Genomic DNA, 22,130 nt, shown 5'->3' with positions numbered 1-22,130 from the left:
TCTCTTATCTACTCAGAGTATTTTTCTGACAAATCTAATATAATAATGTTAAAACTAAGTTTCACTTTCAGAATTTCAGTTCTATCCCAACAAAACCTAAGTTTTATCATCCAATAAGCTACAATGTAATAATTATATAATAGGGATCAAGCCCTCAACCCAGGCATATACCCTGACTGATAATCAAACCGTGACCTCCTGATTTATAGGTCAAATCTCAACCATTGATTCACACCAGTTGGGCATCAAAAACAAATTTTAATGAGCAATCTATTTTAAAGATAGATTTCTTATGGATTCAGTTAGATGTCAACAGATTAAACTAAGAAATCTTATTATATCCAAGCTAGGAGCTCAGTGCACGATTCCAAATCGTGTGGTGCCACCCACCCTCAAGTCACCGGTGCAGTCCTGCCTCCCTCTCTGGGCCCCACAGCAACGTGGCCACTGGTGGTCTGGCCCTGCCTCCCTTGAAGAAGCCGTGGCTGCTGCTGATCAGGCCCTCCCCCAGCACAGGCACGTGGAGGCCCCTGCGGCCCTACCTCCGAGGCTGCACATGCAACCTCTTCCTGTCCAGTAGATGCATTATGATGTCCCAGTTAATTAGCATATTTCTCTATCACATATATATAAATATATATATATATATATATATATATATATATAGAGAGAGAGAGAGAGAGAGAGAGAGAGAAAGAGAAGATATTTCTGTTATTTCTAACTCAACAGTTGTCATACCTTTTAAGAGAAACCAAAGAGAAATGTCTTAGCAATGAGATAAAATAGTCACAGAAAAATGTTGTCATTAAAGTATTTATAATCAATATTTTGAGATGATTTTAAAAGAAGATTCCTTCCTTGAAACTACAGTTTTGAAGGTTTATGAAAGCTTCCTATTTACAGTGCACTGAATATATCTAAAATATAGGTATATCTAAGTTTATCTAGAACATAAACTTATAGTACCTTTCTCTGCTGCCTTTTGAAGGGCTTCTTCAATTCGGGATAGCTCTTTCTGTTTAATATCTTGCAAAGACTTTTCTTCTTTTTCAGCATCATATTTAATACCTAAAAATAGTTAATTACAAATAAAGAATGCAATTAATAAGTAAACAGGAAAAGTTCAGCTTCATGACTATGTGTGTGTGTGATGTGTCATTTTTTGTAAGTAAAAGAACAGATATAGTCTTTAGTTTTCCAAAAAGTTTAAGCATAAGTGATTTCTATTTATTTACAATTTATATCAAACTTATATCAAAAAGGAAATGAGGGGAAAATGAAATTAAAAGGGAGAAAAAAAAGATATGAAAAAGGATAAGTGGGAAAAATATGAGTAGAAAAGTAAAAGAAAGAAGCAGAAAATGTCCAGCTATTATATCTGAGTGGTAAAATTGTAACTATAAAAAACATACAATATCTAATATCAGCTGATATCAGTAGATTGATAAGAAGTCTTAAAGAAAATTGAAGATTATGAATCAATATCTACAATCAGGAATATATATATCCTTTTTATCTAGTAATCTCATTTCTGATCATGTATCCTAACAAAAGAATAAAAAAGGCACAGTAAAAACAGCAGGCAGCCCACAATGAAAGTTCATATAGCCTTTCAAAACTGTCACTATCATCATGAAAACTGAAACATATCAAAGTACTTAAAGTGAAAAAACAGATCTATATAATATATATAATGTGATAAATGCTATCATATATCAAATCAAGTATATACGTTATAAAGACTGGAAAGCAAAAAAAAAAAATTTTGTTTTATAGTTGTGAAAATATAACAATTTTTCCCCAAAATATCCAAACTGTTCTTAACATTATATTTTTGTTATAACTGAAAAAAACATTTGTAATGAAAAGTATTACTTAAATAAACACCACTGCTTTAAAACATTCATTATTAAAATACTATAATACAAAATATTAAAATACTATAATTTATAGTTTAAGAATAACCTCTTTTACATACATTTTTGAGGGAATATTAATTCAAAATCAGAAGCAACAAAATGGGAGGAAATTTTTTTCCAATACTGAAATCTAAAGATTAACACATCAGTGTATTTTTAAAATATCACTTCATTTCATTCCCCCAACATAAATCTGCCTAATGCATCTTAACTTAATAGAAAGCCTTAGTTGCAAAATAATTATTCATACAGAATAGAATCAATCTAACAAATGACTTATATTATTCTTTCCAACGGGATTCGTGCACAGGTGGGGAGTGTGGCCTTGGGATTGGCCCACTATGGGAGCGCTGCTCATTCCAGTCAGCCAAGCAGCGTTCCCCCTGTGGGAGGGCACTGACCACCAGGGGCAGCTCCTGCATTGAGCATCTGCGCCCTGGTGATCAGTGCACATCATAGCGACTGGTCAACCGGTCGTTCTGGTCGTTCCGCCATTCGGTCGCTGGGCTTTAATTGTATAGGATACAAACGTGGTGATATATAAGTGGGTATACATATAAAATGTATGTAATTATGTGCGTATGTAGGTATACGATTACTTTATTTAAATTATCTTCTATTTTACTAAACACGTAAAATAGTTAACCCAGGTCACATTCCATTTCACTGTGATATTTCTGAATGATTACAGCCTAAAATAACATACTTGCTCCAGGAACAACAAGCAGGTATAATCCTTCCAGAGTCGCAACAACTGCTTCTCCATAAAGATTCTTCCAAGGAATCTTCAAAGTTAATTTATCTGAAGAAACATAATTTCAAACTTAAATTCTTATTTGTCTGCTCAAAAAGATATACATTTCTCACTTTCCATTAAGAGGAAAAAGTATAACAAAACCATTCATGCACGTAGTAAGTATATCATTTAGAAAAAAAATTTAAAATTTCAACATTAAAGATTACAAAGATCTTTTCCATATTATATTCCTTTTAGAAGTGACTATTCACATTATGCTTTATATTTTTCAAACTTTGGTAACTATTATTTTATTTAATATTCCAATTGTAAGAAGAATGAGGCAGCTATTACTTCAATTCTTTTAAAAAAAAAAAAAAATAGATTTGGCTCAGTGGATAGGGCGTCAGCCTGTGGACTGGAAGGTCCCAGGTTCGATTCTGGTCGGGGGCATGTGCCTTGGTTGCGGGCACATCCCCAATGGGAGGTGTGGAGGCAGCTGATCGATGTTTCTCTCTCATTGATGTTTCTGACTCTCTGTACCTCTCCCTCTCTGTAAAAAAATCAATAAAATATATTTTAAAAAAAAAACATAAAGGAAACTCAGCCCCTGAGTTAACTGCCTAAGACCACCAAAGTCATCAGTCAGGAGGCTGGAACCAGGAATTTCTCATAGCACTGTTTTTTTCTGATATATTTTCTCAGGCAAGGGAAACTAAAGAAAAACAAACAAATGGGACTACATCAAACTAAAAATTTTTGCACAGCAAAGAAAACATCAACAAAACAAAAAGGGAACCCACAGTATGGGAGAACATATTTGCCAATGATTCATCTGATAAGGGGTTAATTTTCAAAATATATAAAGAACTAATACAACTCAATACCAGAAAATGAAACAATCCAATTAAAACATGGGCAAAGGACCTAAATAAACACTTCTCCAAAGAGGACATATGGATGGTCAACAGATATGAAAAAATGCTCAAAGTCACTAATCATCACAGCAATACAAATTATAATCATCTCATACCTGTCAGCATGGCTACTATCAATAAATCAACAAACAAATGCTAGCGAGGATGTGGAAAAAAGAGAACCCTTGTGCACTGTTGGTAGGAATGCAGATGGTGCAGCCATTGTGGAAATCAATATGGCGTTACCCAAAAAAATTCTAAATGGAACTTCCTTATCACCCAGCTATTCCACCTCTGGGAATTTATCCAAAGGAACCTGAAACACTAATTCAAAAGAATATATGCACCCCTATGTTCAATGCAGCTTTATTTACAATAGCCAAGACGTGAAAGTAGCCAGTAGATGAGTGGCTAAAAAAGCTGTGGTACATTTATACAATGGACTACTATTGGGCCATAAAAATGAAGGAAATCTTACCCTGGTATCAGCATGGATGGACCTGTAAAGCATTATGCTTAGTGAAATAAGCCAGTCAGAGAAAGACAAGTATCATGTGATTTCACTCATATGTGGAATCTAATGAACAAAACAGACTAACCAGCAAAATAGAGATAGAATCATTGAGTGCAGGCTGACAGCTGTCAGGGTGGCAGGGATAAGGGGTACGGAAGCTGCGTGGGAGGGACAGAGCAAAAAAGATAGATAAATACATAAAAATTGTTTTCAAAATGTCCTTCCATTTTAGAGGGTAAATCTCTAGCCTACTGTCAAAATCTTCAAATTGTATATGTATTACTACATCTTATATAATGAAGAATAGGCAAATTGACCCTCACGCCATAACAAGATGGCAGCACGCACAGCGGGGACAGGGCATCAGGGGCGGAGCCCGCGATTTTGAGAGAGGGGTCACTAGTAATACATATTAGGTTAAGAACTACAAAAGCTCTCATCAACATAACAAAAAACTCTCACATTTTCATTCAAATTTTTTTAAAAAGATGTTTTAGATTAAACAACACAGGAAAAATAAAACTAAAAGGACTAAAAGTATATCAAATGACGAGTGAAGTACTTACCAATTTGGCCAGCCCTGACTTTAAAAGGAACATCAAATTCACTCTGCAGAGAAGAAAAAAATTTAAAAGACATCTTAAATTATTAAACCTCTCCAAAAAAAATCACCTCTGTATCCTTGCTTAAATACACAACGAACTCCAAGGAAAAACAGGAAGCAAAATTTCTGTATTTAAATAATTCATAAAGGTTATTTTATGGCTGAAACAAATAGTTTTTATTAACTTAAACTTTGACTTTGAAGAAAGAATTCATGAGAAAAGCAAAATTATAAATATAAACAACACAAAAAGAGTTTGTAGTTAAAGAAAGCAATTGAGTCATCTACCGTATTTTTCGGACCATAAGACGCAGGGACTTTTTTCCCCCCAGAAATGGGGGGGAAAAGTCCCTGCGTCTTATGGTCCAAATATAGCCTACACATATGTATACTTTAAAAAAAAAGATTTTTTACTTGCCCGGCTCTGTGTGGTCTCTGTGTGCTTGCCCGGCTCTAAAATGGTTCTAAATGCTGCTGTTTACTTTACAGGGTTGATTACATATGTTTATGACTGTGATGTTGGGTTTTAATGCACATAAAATATTTTAGGACACTATTTGTTTCAGAATCTTCATTTCCCTTCTCTAAAAACTGGTGCGTCTTATGGTCCAGAGCGTCTTATGGTCCAGAGCGTCTTATGGTCCGAAAAATACGGTAATTGTTTTAATAAACCAAACCAGACAGAAATTCCATAAACTCTTAAAATAATAGTTGAACACTATTTATCTGAAATTCTAGAATAGGAAGAGTTCCTTCACATAAATAAGTTGAAAAAAAAAACTAACCAGTTCTCTCTCAAATAAAATATTTAGTAAATTAATAAATAAAACAACCTTAAAAGGAAAGGCAGACTCACAGCATGGTGTTTACCAAATTAGCATTTACATTAGATTACTGACAATTACCAGTCAATAATAATAAACTTTTACTTTCTAGACTCCAAACCACTGGAAAGTACAAATAACTATTTTATGCACAGAGTACTAAACAGTAACTGATATTCACAATGATTACTTGGGTTCTTATAATTATTAAAAATTGAACTAATGACAGTAGCCTTTCTGTTAGGTGTACCTTAGTATACACTAATACAGTAGAACCTCAGTTCTCAAACTTAATTCATTCCAAAAGGCTGTTTGAGAAGCAATTTATTCAAAAATCGAATCATTCTTTCCCATTAGAAATAACGTAAATTGAACTAATTCATTCCAGATCCTCAAATGATTCCATTTTAACCTTTCTTAAATACACATCTAAGGTACTGTTTAATCTATGAACAAACATTTCTTTTCTTAAATTTAACAAACCGTCCCCTACTAGCCTTAAACAAATCACTTTCACCATTCATTCTAGGGGTGTCTTCAGGAGGTCAGTATGCAGCAAATCTCCTCTTGCTATCAATGGCTAACTACCCTGTTTCCCCGAAAATAAGACAGTGTCTTATATTAATTTTTGCTCCCAAAGATGCACTAGGTCTTATTTTCAGGGGATGTCTTATTTTTCAATGAAGAAGAATACGGTACACATTTATTGTTAAATGAAAATAAAGGAAATTTATTACCTGTATACAGTACGGTAGTACGGTAGTTGTCAACACAAACCAGACAAACTGTGAATCCTACAGTATCAAGAATTTACTCATTTATTCAATGACAATCATGTCATCATCTTCTGGAACATCATCATAACAATCCAATTCCTGAATTTCCTGGTGAATTTCTTGTGACTCCATTTCTTTCAGAATCAGTGGACCAAATCTCTCATGTTTAGCCTAGGGGGGCCTTATTTTCGGGGGGGGGGGGGGGATGCCTTATATTTCACTCAGAAGGAAAACTGTAAGTATCAATAGGTCTTATTTTCGGAGGGTGTCTTATTTTCGGGAAAACACGGTAGTTTTTGTTTATCCAAATCAACAGTTTTTTACCTCTTCACTATTACCTGTAATTATTGTTTCTTTCACACCATTAGCAGTTAGCACTCTTGATGGCCTCTTTATGTTTTAAAATTGTGCTAATTGTCCATTTCACCAGCAACAAAAGCAAACACACACACACACACACACATTCACAGAACAAATTCGTGAGATGTTAGCCATAAATGACTCAGATGCATTTTCTCCTTTGTTTGTGGCCTGGGAGATGCTTTTTGTCATGCTGATGTATCATTATGAAAGGGCTGTCAGGTAGAAAACTGAAGCTTGTTCAACAACCCAGACATTTTTTTCTGTGTACAATTTGATGGAGAACCTAATTGTTCCAGTTGGGAGATGTTCAAGAATTGAAGTTTGACTGTACTATCAAAATCTGGCAAATGAGCCCTAGTTGGTTTGGTTTAGTGGATAGAGGGTTGGCCTTCTGACTGAAGGGTCCCAGATTCCATTCCGGTCAAGGGCACATGCCTAGGTTGCCAGCTCTATCCCCAGTAGGGGATGTGCAGGAGGCAGCCAGTCAGTGATTCTCTCTCATTATTGATGCTTATATCTCTTATCATTGATATTTCTATCTCTCTCACCCTCTCTCTCCCTTCTGCTCTGAAATCAATAAAAAATATATTTTTTAAAAATCTGGCCTATGAAATTCAGTACTTTAGTTAACAATTAACTAAAATAATCAATTTACCCAATCTCTGATTGCTCAATCATTCTAGGTGAACAGGAATTGAACAGAATACTAGTAGTTTTTGATAAAAAGTCTTTTTTTAGACAAAAAAAAAATCCTTACTCATGATAAAGGAGCAGCCCTACCCTTGGGGGAATAGGGAGAATAAATTCATATGAATTGATATTATAAAGGATATAAACTATAAACTAAACACTTCTAAAAGGGTGGCCTCATGCTCATAGTAATCTTCCTGAATTAATTTCTCACACAAAATAAGTGTAAAGATCCATATTAAAGCAAAACCTCAACAATATGGTTTATTTGCAATTTAAATTAATAGAGAATATAAATTACAAAATACTTTATTATATTTAATTACAACCAAAATTCAAATTAGGCTAACACAGAGTTCACATCAATTCAATGTATATTAGATATATATCCTGTCACTAAAACTCTACTTCTACTTATTTCCTTCTAAAATTAAGAGAAAAAATAAGCTTTAATCCAATCACTAGCAATAGAATCTTAATTTCTAAATTTTGCGATAAATTTTACAAAGTTGGCCCAGTGAGTAAGTGTCAACCTAAGAACCAGGAAGTTATGGTCTGAGTCCCCCTCAGGGCACAAGCCTGGGATGTGGGCTCAGTACCCTGTGGGGGTCGGGAGCGAATCGATTATCATCATTGATATTTCTATCACTCTCTCCCTCTCCCTTCCTCTCTCTGAAGTCAATAAAAAAATTTTTAAGTCACAGCACCCTACATAAAGGAAGGGAAAGAACATTTAAATATTTTGAATGCCCACTACTTGCCAGGCTCTTTCCATCTTACTCAAGCCACAAAGGCAAAGAGAAATTACATTGTTTTATATTACTAACTCCACTTAAAAGATGATTGAACTAATGCTCAAAAAATTTAGAAACTTGTCAAAAAACACACAGCTGGTAAAAGGCAGAGCTAGCACTCAAACCCAGACCTTCCAGACTACAAGGTTCAGGCCCTTTCCACTATGCCAAACTAAGCAAAATTTAATGTTACTCCTTGTAACAAAGTTCTACTCCTAGGATCTTCAATATCCCAAATTTGCTTCCCTCAGACCAGTCATGGGAGCATTTAATGTATAATGCTCTCCCTAATAATGCATTTCATCATGTAGAAATCCAACCAGAAGTCAAAGGCAAAACTTTAAAACGTACAATAGATTAATTAGAAATATGACCTATTAATTAAAGAATAAAATCATGCTTCAGTGATTTCATAAACTCAAATTGTCTAATATTTTAGCTAAAGCTTAACAGGGGGGAGAGGACTGAGAGGATGGGGAAAGAGCTGTTTTGTTTTCAGCTCAATAGTAAATGACACAAACTACTCTTGGGAAGCTAGAGTTGGAGAAAAAAATCTATTTTACCTCTTTCTTTTTTTATCTTAGAGAGAAAGAAATATCAATCACTTGCCTCCTGCTTGGGCCCCTGAGCTGGGACAGAACTGCACCTGGGTATGTTTCCCTGACCAGAAATAGAGTCCAGCCATAGCCGGTTTGGCTCAGTGGATAGAGCTTCAGTCTGCGGACTGAAAGGTCCCAGGTTTGATTCTGGTCAAAGGCATGTACCTTGGTTGTGGGCACATCCCCGATAGGGGGTGTGCAGGAGGCAGCTGGTCGATGTTTCTCTCTCATCGATGTTTCTGGCTCTCTATCCCTCCCCTTCCTCTCTGTAAAAAATCAATAAAATATATATATTTTAAAAAAAGAAAAAGAAATAGAATCCACCACCTTTTGTTGTACAGGATGACGCTCCAACCACCTGAACCACACCAGCCAGGACTATTTTATCGCTTAATATAAACATAATATTATATGACTGAACTTGAATATATTTCCAAAAATACAATTATTCATTAGATTAAACTGTTAAAAATGAAGGTCTTATTTACCTGAAAAATATGCAAAGATATTTCTGAAGACAAAGGCCTACTACAAAGCTATATAGTAAAAGTAGGTCAATGAAAAATATTCTGTTGCCAAGAGATACCATTTTGATCATCAGGGAAAAAATATTTCTAAATCTTAACCTCAGATTTTCCTACAGCAAATAGTTAAACAAGTAATCCTTCTTTGAGTGACTCAACCACTTATCTGGCACCTGGTACCAGATACTTATTAACCCAAGGCTTCTAAGAGTTTACCAAATTAAATGAGTAACATAGTTAAAAAACTTACCAGAGCATTTTCTTTTATCTTTAGATTATCTAAAGCCACATTACCTTTAAAAAAAAAAAAAGAAGAAAAATATAGTTAATATACTAATTAGTAAAACCTGTCATATAGCAGTACTAACTAGTACACTAAGTTCTAAGAAGACAATAGTGAGCAAAGCAAACTTAAAAAGCTATTAGAACAAAAGATTTGCTATATGTGCCTAGGAATTATTGGTTATAGCACACTTTAGATTAGTCCAATGCAAAAGAAATTACAAAATATTTAAACTGCCCTGACCGGTTTGGCTCAGTGGATAGAGCTTCAGCCTGCAGACTGAAGGGTCCCAGGTTCAATTCCAGTCAAGGGCATGTACCTTGGTTGCAGGCACATCCCCAGTGGGGGGTGTGCAAGAGGCAGCTGATCGATGATTCTCTCTCATGGATGTTTCTAAGTCTCTATCCCTCTCTCTTCCTCTCTGTAAAAAAATCAATAAAATATATATTTTAAAAAAATATATTTAAACTGCCTAACATTTAAATAGACAATGAGAATCTGGAAACTTTCAGCCTAAAAAAAAAAAAAGAAAGTATCAATCATCTTGAATAATTAATTCAAAAATCTCAAAACAAGGGCATAAAGAGATGACTACTAGAACAGATCAATTATTTATCCTGTAATTCAGGATTCTTTCCTTAATTATGTTGTCAATAAACATTTTCTATAGAAATATGGTTTTGGTCTTTTAAAACTCCAAACATCCTACCTTTCTAATGATTTTTGTTTCAGGTTCTAACATTCTTTAATTAATCCAATGTTTCTTAAATCTATTCAGGTATTAAGTTACAAAAACTAAAGCCATAATAATACTGTTACATTACTCAAATTTTAAACACTGTACCTATACTGTGTATTTGTCAATACACAATACTTAAATATTCTTGCTTACCTAGAAATGTAAGCAAAAGTTTTCATTTCACTCAAATCTCTAAATGTTGATAAAACTAGTGTCAACATTAAATGCAATAATAAATTCTTCAGTTATACATTCTTAATCACTCATTACACATTTAATTTTGAATAGATACTATGCTTCCTATGTTCTCCATTAATAGTTTTCAGTCAAGTAATTTTTTCCTCATACCATGTTGGAGTGAATTAAAATATATTTAACTAGAGGCCCAGTGCATGAAAATTCATACAGTGGAAGAGTGTTCCCTCAGCCCAGCCTGCCACCTCTCACAGCCCAGGAGCACTCAGGAGCATGAGGCAACCCAGCAATCAGGGGAAGGCGACACCCCATCACACCTCTGCTGCTGCCACTGCCAGCAGCGCAAGCCTTGACCAGCCCTGGTTACCTGAGCCTCAGGCAGCCCTGGGCGGCAGGGTAGCCACCATCCGAGGCTTGCCTGCACCTCGGGCTGTCCCTGAGTGGCTGGGGGCTGAGGACGGGTCCAGCTGCACCACACACCTGCCACCCCTCACTCCGTGGTAGAGCTGAAAGGACTGGGGGACTCTGGCAGAGCTGAGGGGACTGGGCACCACTATCTTGTGGCTATAGGTGCCACCATCTTTTATGATAGCGTGACAGTCAATTTGCATATTCCCTATTTATTACTCCATTGTTAGAAATTTGCTTTACCCCAGACCTCAGATTTACTCAAGCATTTATTAAGCATCTACTCTGAGTTAGATGCTCCCTTCTACTGAGGAGCTCACAGCCTAGCAAAGGAGATTAAATTTCTAAAATTTTGCAAATATTCTATTGGCATTCCAACAAAAGAGTTTAAAGGATGTAAAGTAGAAACCACCTCACTCTGCCAAGGGAAATCCAGAACTTCACACAAAAGTTTAGGCTAGAAAGCTGAAGAAATATTTACCAAGTAGATAAGAAAAGAGGGCAGACATACATGAGTAAGACATTTTAGAAACCACAAGTTAAGATTTGTTTAGCTGTAGAGTGTGAGAAAAGAAGAGATACCCCAGCTGTGGAGGCTGAGTGGAGTTTTAAAAGACTGAACCCAGGAAGTCATGGTTCAATTCCCCACCAGGAAACATGCCTGGGTTGCAGGCTTGATCTCCAGTGGGGGGCATGCAGGAGGCAGCCGATTAATGATTCACTTTCAACACTGATGTTTCTATCTCTCCCTCTCCCTTTCTCTAAAATCAATAAAAACATATAGAAGTGTTTTTTAAAAGAAATGGGGAAACGAAAAAAAATGTAAATTCTTATATGCATGCATACAAGTCCTTCAGTCAATCTCTTAACACTCCCCCAAACCCTCCTACTATTTGTAATACTTTAAGCAATAAAGATAAATTCTAATGTCAGTATGACCTCAGTATGTTCTATATAAATTACTTCTATATCTGATATCTACCTTATCTATAGATACACAAAAAAATATTTTTCTTCTACTTAATGCCTAACAAGCAAATGTGTAAGTGGCCAGATTATTATGATCTCTGAACACAATAATCTGGCAACTCAGTGTGTATCCTATATAATAAAAGGCTAATATACAAATTGTCCCCTTGATCAGGAGTTAGACCAGCAGGCAGGCTGGCCAACCGCTCATGTCCCCTGTCCCTGGCCAGGATGGCTGGACCCCACCCATGCACAAACTCATGCACTGGGCCTCTAATATATATACACTGAGTGGCCAGATTATTATGCGTTCAGAGATCATCATAATCTGGCCACTCAGTGTATATTTCCTCTCTGAAAAATGTGAATGTTATCTATCAAACCGTAAATACATCAATGAAATAAGAATGATACAGTCAAAAAATTATTTGCAATGGAGGAGGAGCCACTAGCCTTAATACAAAGAAAAGGGGAGGAATAACAGCATATTTCAGATTAACACCAGGTTAAAAGTGCATTCACTCATTCAACCAGTAGAGAGTGCCTTATCTAGGTAAGGCACTGTGCTAACAAGTATTCTTCCATTAAAGTACATGTTTTTTTGCAGATATACTTGTAGGAATTCCAGTCCATCCTATGAATATTAGAAGTTCTGTTAGAATAAAAATAATTTATAAACCTAAAATTAAATACCCTTCCTAGATAACCATTTTATATTTCACTGAATACTAAGGAAAAGGTTAAAATTTAGTTTTCCATTTCTTCTTCAAGATAACATGATAATTTCATACACACACAAGTCACTTTACTGCTATAGCAGATTACCTTTAAGAATACATAAAGGCCATAGGAAGTTCCTGAAAACCTGAGGGAAGGGTAAATATTTGTGTCTAATCTTTAAAAAAAAAAAAAAAAAAAAGGCGGGGGGCAGGGTGGATGACTAATAATTGGAGATGGATAAACTTAATTTTGTCAATAAGAAAGGCATTAAAGCCAAACCCTCAATCAAGTGTCTCTAATTCCATGAGGTATGAAAGTTCTTAAAGTCATTTCCTTCTATGATAGACTGACAGGCCTAAAGGATGAGAGTAAGCAGTAAGCATAGTCTGTGCCTCAGAAGAGGTTTCTGATTTTGATCCTATATGATTCTTCTTAATAAACTAGAAACATTTTTGGATAAGCGTACATGGTTAGAGAGTTCAACATAAAGTATCAAAGCTACTCTGGAAGGATGTTTTAAGCACCTTGAAAGGGTAAATACTGGATCAAAATTTACCTAATAATCTTTACTAATGAACCAGAAGATGAAAATGAAAGTAAATCCATTAAATTAGCAAGTAACACCAAGATAAGCAGAGCTGGAGTTATTTCAAAAAATAAAATAGGAAGAAGACATCGTCAATATGAGAAGAAGGCTGAGAGAGTTACACACACACTCACACACACACACACACACACACACGACATTCATTTTTGTAGAAATAAAATGTTCCTGAGAAATCAAAATAAATAAATAATAGAAAAAGAAATGGTTAAATTATTTAAAAAAAAAAAAAACAGGCTTATTCCATTATTATGCCATTACCATTTGATTTGGGTTGGTATTTTTGTTTACATTAACAAGAAAGAGGAAAGCAAAACACTGTTTCAGAACTTCACTCTTCTTCAGTGATGTGAAAAACTTCTTGACTGAATCAGATAAGAGGTTTCAAATACTAGAAGACTATTTCCTTGATTTTTTTTTCTGCCATTATCTTTTTTCTGTCATCACTGGTGCTGGCATAATATGGAATAAGCCTGCCTAGCTCCAAGAATAACTTTTAAAACACAAAATAGCCTATAAAGTAAATGTAAGGAATATAATGCTAATGTTAAATACCTATAGTCATAAATAATCTATCTGAACTTTCACAGAGGTTTAGTTTTACCTTTCTTATGGCACTTTACTATATAAATCTCAACCTGATTTATAAACTCCAGATTCTCTTCATCGTAGGTGCCCAATACATATTGACTTTACTGATTTAGAATGCATATTATACTGGGGTAGAAACAACTACAAGACTATAAGTCTTTATATTTTAAAAAAACATTCTCAGATCTATTACATTACTTGATCCTCACAGCCTCCTGGAAAAGGAAGCAGGATATGTACTAGTATATTAAGCAAGAGAAACTGAGGCTTAGAGAGGTTAAATGACTGGTCTAAGAATACTATGTCAACTAATAAGTGGTAGAACCAGTGCTCAAGTTCTGACTTCCAATGCTGTGTTCAGAATATCACACTATCCCATCCCCCATTCACCCTTAAAAAAACAGAGCAGAAAGGGTAAAGGATTCTAATTAGAAGATAATTCTATCTCCCTTGGGGGGGGGGGGGGGTGCCATATAAGAATTAGACTCAGCATTAAGAGACCTGTGTAGTTGGTAGATACATCTCTAGTCCTTGCATTTTAAGAAATTCAAAAACAAAAAGGGTAACTAAAACCAGTACAACGAACAAGACCATAAACAGAAAAGCTGGATAGTTCAGGTTTATATTAGGAGGATTGCCAGAGCAAAGGACAGTGCCACAGTTGAAAACATACAAGCAGGAGATAACACTGCAAAATGGTCATTTCAGTCGTTTTTTAATTCTGTACTCTTCCAACCCAGCTGGTGTGACTCAGTGGTTAAGCTTCGACTCATGCACCAGTACGGTGGTCGGCAAACTGCGGCTCGTGAGTCACATGTGGCTCTTTGGCCCCTAGAGTGTGGCTCTTTCACAAGATACCACGGCCTGGGGGAATCTATTTTGAAGAAATGGTGTTAGAAGAAATTTAAGTTTAAAAAATTTGGCTCTCAAAAGAAACTTCAATCGTCGTTCTGCTGACATTTGGCTCTGTTAACTAATGAGTTTGCCGACCACTACACCAATAGATCATAGAAATGCCCAGGTTTGGGGCTTCATTCCCAGTAGGAAATGTGTAGGAAGCAGTGGATCAATGATTCTCATCATTAATGTTTCTATCTCTCTCTCTCCTCCTCTCCCTCTCCCTCTCCCTTCTTCTCTCTGAAATCAATAAAAACATGTTATCTACATTTTTTCTTAAAACAAAAGACAGAAATTCACAATTTATAACTTACACCTATTTAGAATCATAAAGATCTTTAAAGCCTAATCTCCTGCCACTTATACATTAAAAAAATCAAAGCCTAAAGTTATACAATTAATTTATGGCAGTGCTAAGAACAAGATCCTATATCTCCTGACTCCCTGGTCAATATTCCTAACATAAAACATACAAGTTAACCCAAAACTGTGATTAAAAACAAAAATAATGAACCAAGAACAAAAATCTCATGTCTAGCCCATGCAACAAGTTTTGTATATCCTATATAATAAAAGCCTAATATGCTAAGTGTCCGATAGACTGTTCAACCAATCAAAGCATAATATACTAATGATATGCTAAGGCTGCTCAACCACTCACTATGACATGCACTGACCACCAGGGGGCAGTCGACCAGTCACTAAGACATGCACTGACCACAAGGGAGCAGACAGTTAACAGGTCAACCAGTCGCTATGATGTACACTGACCACCTGGGGACAGATACTCCAACTGGTAGGTGAGCTTACTGCTGGGATCTGGCCCATCAGGACTGAGCAAGATGGGCCAGACACGCCCTGGAGCCCTCCCACAATCCTTTCCTGGCTGGCCAACATCCTGCATCTCTCCCTGGCTACAACCATGCATCGGTGGGGGGTCCCTCTTGCAATCCAGGACCCCTTGAGGGATGTCAGAGAGCCAGTTTTGGCCCAATCAACAGGCCAAGCTGAGGGACCCCAGTGGTGCACAAATTTGTGCACTGGACCTCTTGTCTATATAATAAAAGCCTAAGCAACCATTACACTAGAACGACCGGGACAACAAGTCACTAATATGTACACTCCCACAAGGGAAGTGCCACTCAGCAAGAAGCTGGGCTCACGCTGGCAAGCACAGCAGTGGTAGCGGGAGCCTCTCCCGCCTCCATGGCAGGACTAAGGAGCAGCGAGCAGGTGGATAGTAAGGTGAGAGGGGTCCTGGACTGTGAAGTATATCTGACTGCTAGCCCGACACCGGGAGTGGGCCTAAGCCGGCAGTCAGAGGAGTCCCGGACTGCAAGAGGATGCAGGCCATGCTGAGGGACCCCCTCCCCATACCTTCGGAGCATGAATTTCGTGCACCAGGCCTCTAGTTATAAAATAATGGAAAAAGAATATGTGGTGCTTTGTATTTATTTTTTATTTAAGAATTCCTTTATGTATAATATTATAAACACTCACTTAAAAGTATATTAAAATATTCAAACATTTATTTTACATGTAAGTGAGCTGATGTAAATTATTGACCATTTTTTTAAAGCACAAATCAAAATATTTTAATAACTAATGCTTTAGTAAATACTGAAGAAAATATTGTAGTGATTCATTTCAATTGAATGTAGCTATTTAAACCAAATTAACCAATCTAGACACCTTTCAATAGGAGTGCACAGTGAATTGTCTGGGGAGGGGAGGAGGAAACAATTAACTCTTATTCTTTCCATTTCCCTACTGAAACAGGAAGTCTTGGCAAAGAAAGCTGGAGATCTGCCATGTTACCACTGAACTTTCTCCCTTTCAAATCACTTCACGGATCTCATACTAGTGAGTAATGCGGCAGAGCTTCCTAGCAGGAAGATTACCAAAGTACCAACTTCCAGTTTTATTTCTATAAAAGGGGTGAATTTTAAATTTTTGATGCTATATAAATATGTGGAAAGGTGTTTTCAATTTAAATTTTAGCCACTTGCCAAGACCAGTTTGGCTCAATGGACAGAGCGTCGGCTTGGGGACTGAAAGGTCCCGGGTTCGATTCCGGTCAAGGGCATGTACCTTGGTTGCGGGCATATCCCCAGTAGGGGGTGTGCAAGAGGCAGCTGATCGATGACTCTCTCTCATCAATGTTTCTAACTCTCTATCTCTCTCCCTTCCTCTCTGTACAAAATCAATAAAATATTTTAAAAAAAAAATTTTAGCCACTGTTTTAACTATGATAACTGAGCCTAAACATATTACATTACAATATTGAACTTTTTGTTATTTATTTTATATGCTTTAGTCAAGCTAATAAGAAATATGGCCTTCACTAAATCAAGTGTTAGCTGGGAGGATAAAAAAAAAAAAAAAAAAAAATACCTCTACAAGTTTAGAAATACCTAGATATGCTGTTTTATGTGTCATGGTAAAAAGAAGCAAAGAGGCTTGCTTTTTCTTTTTTGTTTTCCTTTTTTTTTTAAAAAAATATATTTTATTGATATTTTTTACAGAGAGAAAGGGAGAGGGATAGAGAGTCAGGATCATCAATGAGAGAGAAACATCGATCAGCTGCCTCTTGCACACCTCCTACTGGGGATGTGCCCACAACCAAGGTACATGCCCTTGACCAGAATCGAACCTGGGACCCTTCATTCCGCAGGCTGACACTTTATCCACTGAGCCAAACCATTTTTGGCAGGCCTGCTTTTTCTTGCATTCTCAAGTTCCTTGCAGCTATCTATTAAGACAATCCTATCCTATATAGTAAAAGGCTAATAGCCAAGTAGACCGAACAGCAGAACAATCGGTCACTATGATGTGCACTGACCACCAGGGGGCAGACAATCAATGCAGGAGCTGCCCTCTAGTGGTGAGTGCGCTCCCACAGGGGGAAGCACTGCTCACACAGAAGCCAGGCTCACAGTTGGTGGGAAGCGGGCCTAAGCCGGCAGGCGAACATCCCCCAAGAGAACCCAGACTGCAAGAGGGCACAGTCTATGCTGAGGGACACCTGCCCAGTGCATGAATGTCATTCACCGGGCCTCTAGTTTAATATATTAGATTTGGACTCACAAACATCAACAAAAGACTGAAATTTATCTTCATTTATCTTGTCATATTTCATGACTGTGGCCTCTGCTCACCGGTACTGAGTAAAGAACAAAAAGGAAAAATACATTATTTGACTATCATTTCTTACCATGAAGACAGAGCAAGAAGCAGTATGACTTATCTAAGAAAGGAGCACACACTTTTCTGGTCTTGTTCAAATCACAAAAATTTAGTCAGAAAAGATGGCCCTGAATAAACCTTTTACAGATAAACTACTGATCACAGTTCAGTAATTTGCCAAGCACCATACAAGTAGGCAGTATAGAAGATGGCATTAGATCCCAGGTCTCCTCCTTCCTTATGCTGCTCCAACAATGTCTGGCAGCTGGTGGAAAAGTATCAGGAGTGAAGTGATGGACAGACAGCACAAAGATCAGCAGGGGCTCAGCCTAGTTTGCAGACCTACAAACTCTGAGGGCACTCCACCTGGCTCCTGCCCCTGGTCACACCTTACATCCAACACATCACAGCCTCTAAGTATATTTTACGTATCAAATGGAAATGAGAGCAGCCAAACTCTGAGTGGAGGATTTTCCTTACTTTCTTCCACAGTACATCAATTTGAAAAATCAAATTGACAAGGGTTCTACATAATAAGCAACACAACTTGAACCAAATTGCAAAACACCTGCCATTTCAACATACCTTTTCAAATGTTTGTTACTCTTAAAACAATTATAACCTGGACACACCTCAAATAGCCAACGGCTGTGCAATTTATCTCCCAGTAGCAGTGGGTGAAGAACAAAAATCTAGATAGTGATCCGTACTTGCCTTGGCAGCAATATGCCCACCAGGCACTTTTCTGAACCTTTGAAAACCTGACTTACAAGCTAACCAGCAGGTAACATAAGTAATGTAAGTGTAAATTCAAATGCAAGTAGGTTTTGTTTCTTTTTAAAAATCCGTTTGGGCCGAAACCGATTTGGCTCAGTGGTAGAGCGTGGGTCTGCGGATTGAAAGGTCCCAGGTTCGATTCTGGTCTAGGGCATGTACCTTGGTTGCAGGTAGGGGGTGTGCAAGAGGCAACTGGTCGATGTTTCTCTCTCATCGACATTTCTAGCTCTCTCTCTCTCTCCCTTCCTCTCTGTAATAAATCAATAAGATATATTTTTAAAAAATAAATAAATAAATAAATAAATAAAATATATTAAAATAAAAAAAAGAAAGAAATCTGTTTGGGAAATAAGAACTGTTTGTGTGGTGTTAGCTTTACACAAAATTATCACACTATAGAATATGAAAGCCCTGAAATCTGACGTCTTGAAGAAACATACTCATGAAAATAAAGTAAAATAGAGCAGGTTGTTTTCAATCACTCAGCCAGGTTTGTTTATCCTCACTATTTCTATCAGTTTTAACAGCTTAAAAATTATAATGACTAAGGATTTTCACATTATCTCTGTGTTATTTCTCCATTCCACAAATAAGGAAACTAAGATTTAAGAATGCTTCTCCAATTTAAAGACAGTATCCACATATAACTTCCTGATTCTAGAAATTCAAATAAATTTCCCCATCCTTATCACTCTACTTTTTTGTGTGTGTGGATTTCATTGTGAAATATACATGCCTATATATATATGTACAGTTCACATACGTGTAATTGCAGTTAACCTTTGAGCAAGGCAGATTTAAAAATCCAAGTGTAAATAGACCCATATGGTTCAAACACGTTCAAGGGCCAGGTTTTTGTTTTTTAAGTAAAAATAAAATCAGGAATAAACTTTAATATACTGTATTTAATCCAATATTATCACTTCAACATGTAATCAACATAAAAATTGAGATACTACATTCTCCTTCCTGAGTGTTTTCTCAAAACTTGGTGTGTATTTCATACGAACAGCACTAACCACATTTCAAGTGCTCAAGAGCCATATCTTGTTGACTGAACTAAAAGCAGTTCCATCCTTTTGAGTAATTCTCTGACCTCCCTCCACGCCTAACGAAAAAAATCCCAAAACTCTTCAGAGTTAGAAAGTATCTCCAATGACCCCAAAGTTTGACGCATTATTAGTGCAAATAATTAAGCTTTATGAAGAGGGTGCAAGCCTACTACTTAGTGTCTACTTCTATGCACAACCCCTAGGATAGAAATGTCGGCGTACATTCTTGGTCATGCCCCTAATTAATGAGGGTGCTGGTCGTGGCCTGCCTGGCTTTCCATCTTTCCATCGCTAGTTAACAAAACTGAAAGTCCTCCGCTTATTGGGGAAAAAGTAAATACGAAGGAAAGAAATCACTTTCTCGGAAGCTGACCTACTGACACGCCTTTTGCAACGATCTTCCCCTGCCCATCGTTCCCAAACCCTGCAACCCCGGAGAAGCAAGCCAGGTCGGTATACAATGCCCAAGATACATGCAAGTTCCCTTTTGCTTTTTTTCCTTGATGCAAGTTCCCTTTTGCTTTTTCCTTTCCTTTTTATTGGAGGGTGTGCGACCATGCAACCATCCTCACACTTCACGTGATGCGGGTGCAGAAAAGGTTTTTATTTTGGTTTTTTATGCTATGGAGCCACAGGGGGCCAAGCTGAAGGCTGCGGGGCGAGACCCCCAAGGGAGGCCTCAGGGGTCCGGGCAGCGCGAGCGCGGCTGGCGCACCCCCCACCCCGCCGGCCCCGGCACCTCAGGGCGGCGGGGGCGGAGGTGGAGGCGGCACCGGTCTCTGAGCGCCTCGCACCTGCCCGCGGGGCGGGGAGGGGGACCCGCGCGAGCGCCCTCCCCGGGAGGCGGGGTCTCGGCGGCACGGGGAGCAGGGCCCGGGCTGCACTAGGCGCGGAGCCCGCAGCATGGGCCCCTGCGTCCGCGCCCGCGCCCCGCCGGCCGCGCCCTCTCGCTTACCGCCCCAGATGCCCAGCTTCAGCTGGGACTTGTCCAGGTTCTCCACATAGTCCCCCAGGAAGCGGTTCAGCAGGTCCGCGACCACCGACTCCAGCACCATGGCGGGGCTGCGGCGGCGGGGAGGGCGGAGCCGGAACCGCGGGGCGCAGCGGAGGGCGGCGCGGCGCGCGGCGAATGACAGCCCCTCCGGCGCCGGCCCGCCCCGCCGCGCGCGCGCGTGACCGGCCTGTGCGCAGGCGCGCCGCCGCCGGGCCCCGGATCTGCGCGCGGCCCCAGACCTCCCCGACGTGCGCGCGCGCGTGGCCCCGAACCTCGCCGCCTAGTGTAGCGAGCGCCCGGGGCCTGGGGCGGGCGGGGAGCGGAGGGGAGCTGGCTTCGGGCCCGCCGCGGCTGCCATACCGGGAGCGCTGCACGCGAGGGAAGGATGTGAATGAAAGGGAGGGCAGGAGTCCCTGCGCGCGGACATCTGTGGGGCCGCGCTGCTGGCCCGCCGTCATCCTCTGCAGATGTCGGGTTCGAGTCCGCAGAGCTCGGCCATGTCCGAGGAAGGCAGCTGCTCGTCGCCTCCATTGGGGCCGGCCCTGCTGCGCGGCGCTTTGCGGACCGGCGTCCACCTGGTGCACTGCCTAACGAGCCACCCGCCCCCCTCCGGGTGGGGACTAGGCTCCGCGCCCTTGTTCTGTCTGCTACCTGGGGCAAGGTCTCCGTTTCTTTTTCTTTTTTTAATTGATTTTTTACCGAGAGGATGGGAGAGAAACATTGATCAGCTGCCTCCTGCACACCCCCTACGGGGGATGTGCCCGCAACCAATGTACATGCCCTTGACCTGAATGGGATCCTGGGGCCTTTCAGTCAGCAGACCTATGCCCTGTCCACTGAGCCAAACCGGTTTCTGCCCATTAGTTTTTGCTTCCTGAAAACATACCTGAATAATTTAGAAGTGGGTGGGGTAGGAACAGAATGGCATCCTGAGATGGTAGATAGAATGGGAACTGAACATGCATTTTGTTCTTAACGCATTCCTTTACTCCCTTCTGTGTTTGATTCATTCTTTTAACTCAGGGCCACTCCTTGCCTACCTCGTTAAGAAAACAAAGAACAAAAAAACATGGTGCTTTTTTTGTTTGTATGTGGCTTGCATGTTATTAATATATCACTTTCTTCCATGCTATCATTGAACTGTATCGGGTGTATCAAGACATTGAGAGTAAGGCTTTTATAACTCAAGGGCTATTTATGTTAGTGAATTGTACCCGTGGACGAATCGATTCTGTTTAGAGAACTGGACGTTTTTTCTAAAAATATATTTCAAAATGCTGTGGAGATACAGCATTTCTGCATAAACCTCAGAAATGGTGGATTATTTGTAGTCCTTAGCATTTATTAAGTGCTCTGCTACAAATTACTTGTGAAAAAACTGTGAGAATTGTTCTTCAACAACTGCTATAGATTGACTGTGTCCTCCCAAATTTCACATGTTGAAATCCTACTCCC

At 38.8% G+C, this 22,130-nt stretch overlaps 1 protein-coding gene across 4 annotated transcripts in view; it reads right to left on the bottom strand.

The window, feature by feature from the left end:
• VPS13C (vacuolar protein sorting 13 homolog C) overlaps positions 1–20,886 on the bottom strand; it is a 170,478-nt gene extending 149,592 nt beyond the window's left edge. The window contains exons 1-5 of one of the 4 annotated variants that reach the window (XM_036440083.2): positions 20,637–20,886; positions 9,511–9,554; positions 4,653–4,695; positions 2,626–2,721; positions 967–1,068 (exon numbers count right to left, since the gene is read on the bottom strand). In XM_036440083.2, the coding sequence (XP_036295976.1) occupies positions 967–1,068; positions 2,626–2,721; positions 4,653–4,695; positions 9,511–9,554; positions 20,637–20,736 (385 nt within the window). In that variant the 5' untranslated portion in view covers positions 20,737–20,886. The remainder of the gene's footprint in view (positions 1–966; positions 1,069–2,625; positions 2,722–4,652; positions 4,696–9,510; positions 9,555–20,636) is intronic. The other 3 variants (XM_036440086.2, XM_036440069.2, XM_036440078.2) reach the window with 3 other exon arrangements.
• Positions 20,887–22,130: the final 1,244 nt, after the last annotated feature.

Source organism: Pipistrellus kuhlii, unplaced genomic scaffold (assembly GCF_014108245.1).
Source record: "Pipistrellus kuhlii isolate mPipKuh1 unplaced genomic scaffold, mPipKuh1.p scaffold_m20_p_1, whole genome shotgun sequence".
NCBI classification, from domain to species: domain Eukaryota; kingdom Metazoa; phylum Chordata; class Mammalia; order Chiroptera; family Vespertilionidae; genus Pipistrellus; species Pipistrellus kuhlii.
The sequence above is the reverse complement of the archived record's forward strand: the minus strand, read 5'-3'. Positions and strand labels throughout refer to the sequence as shown.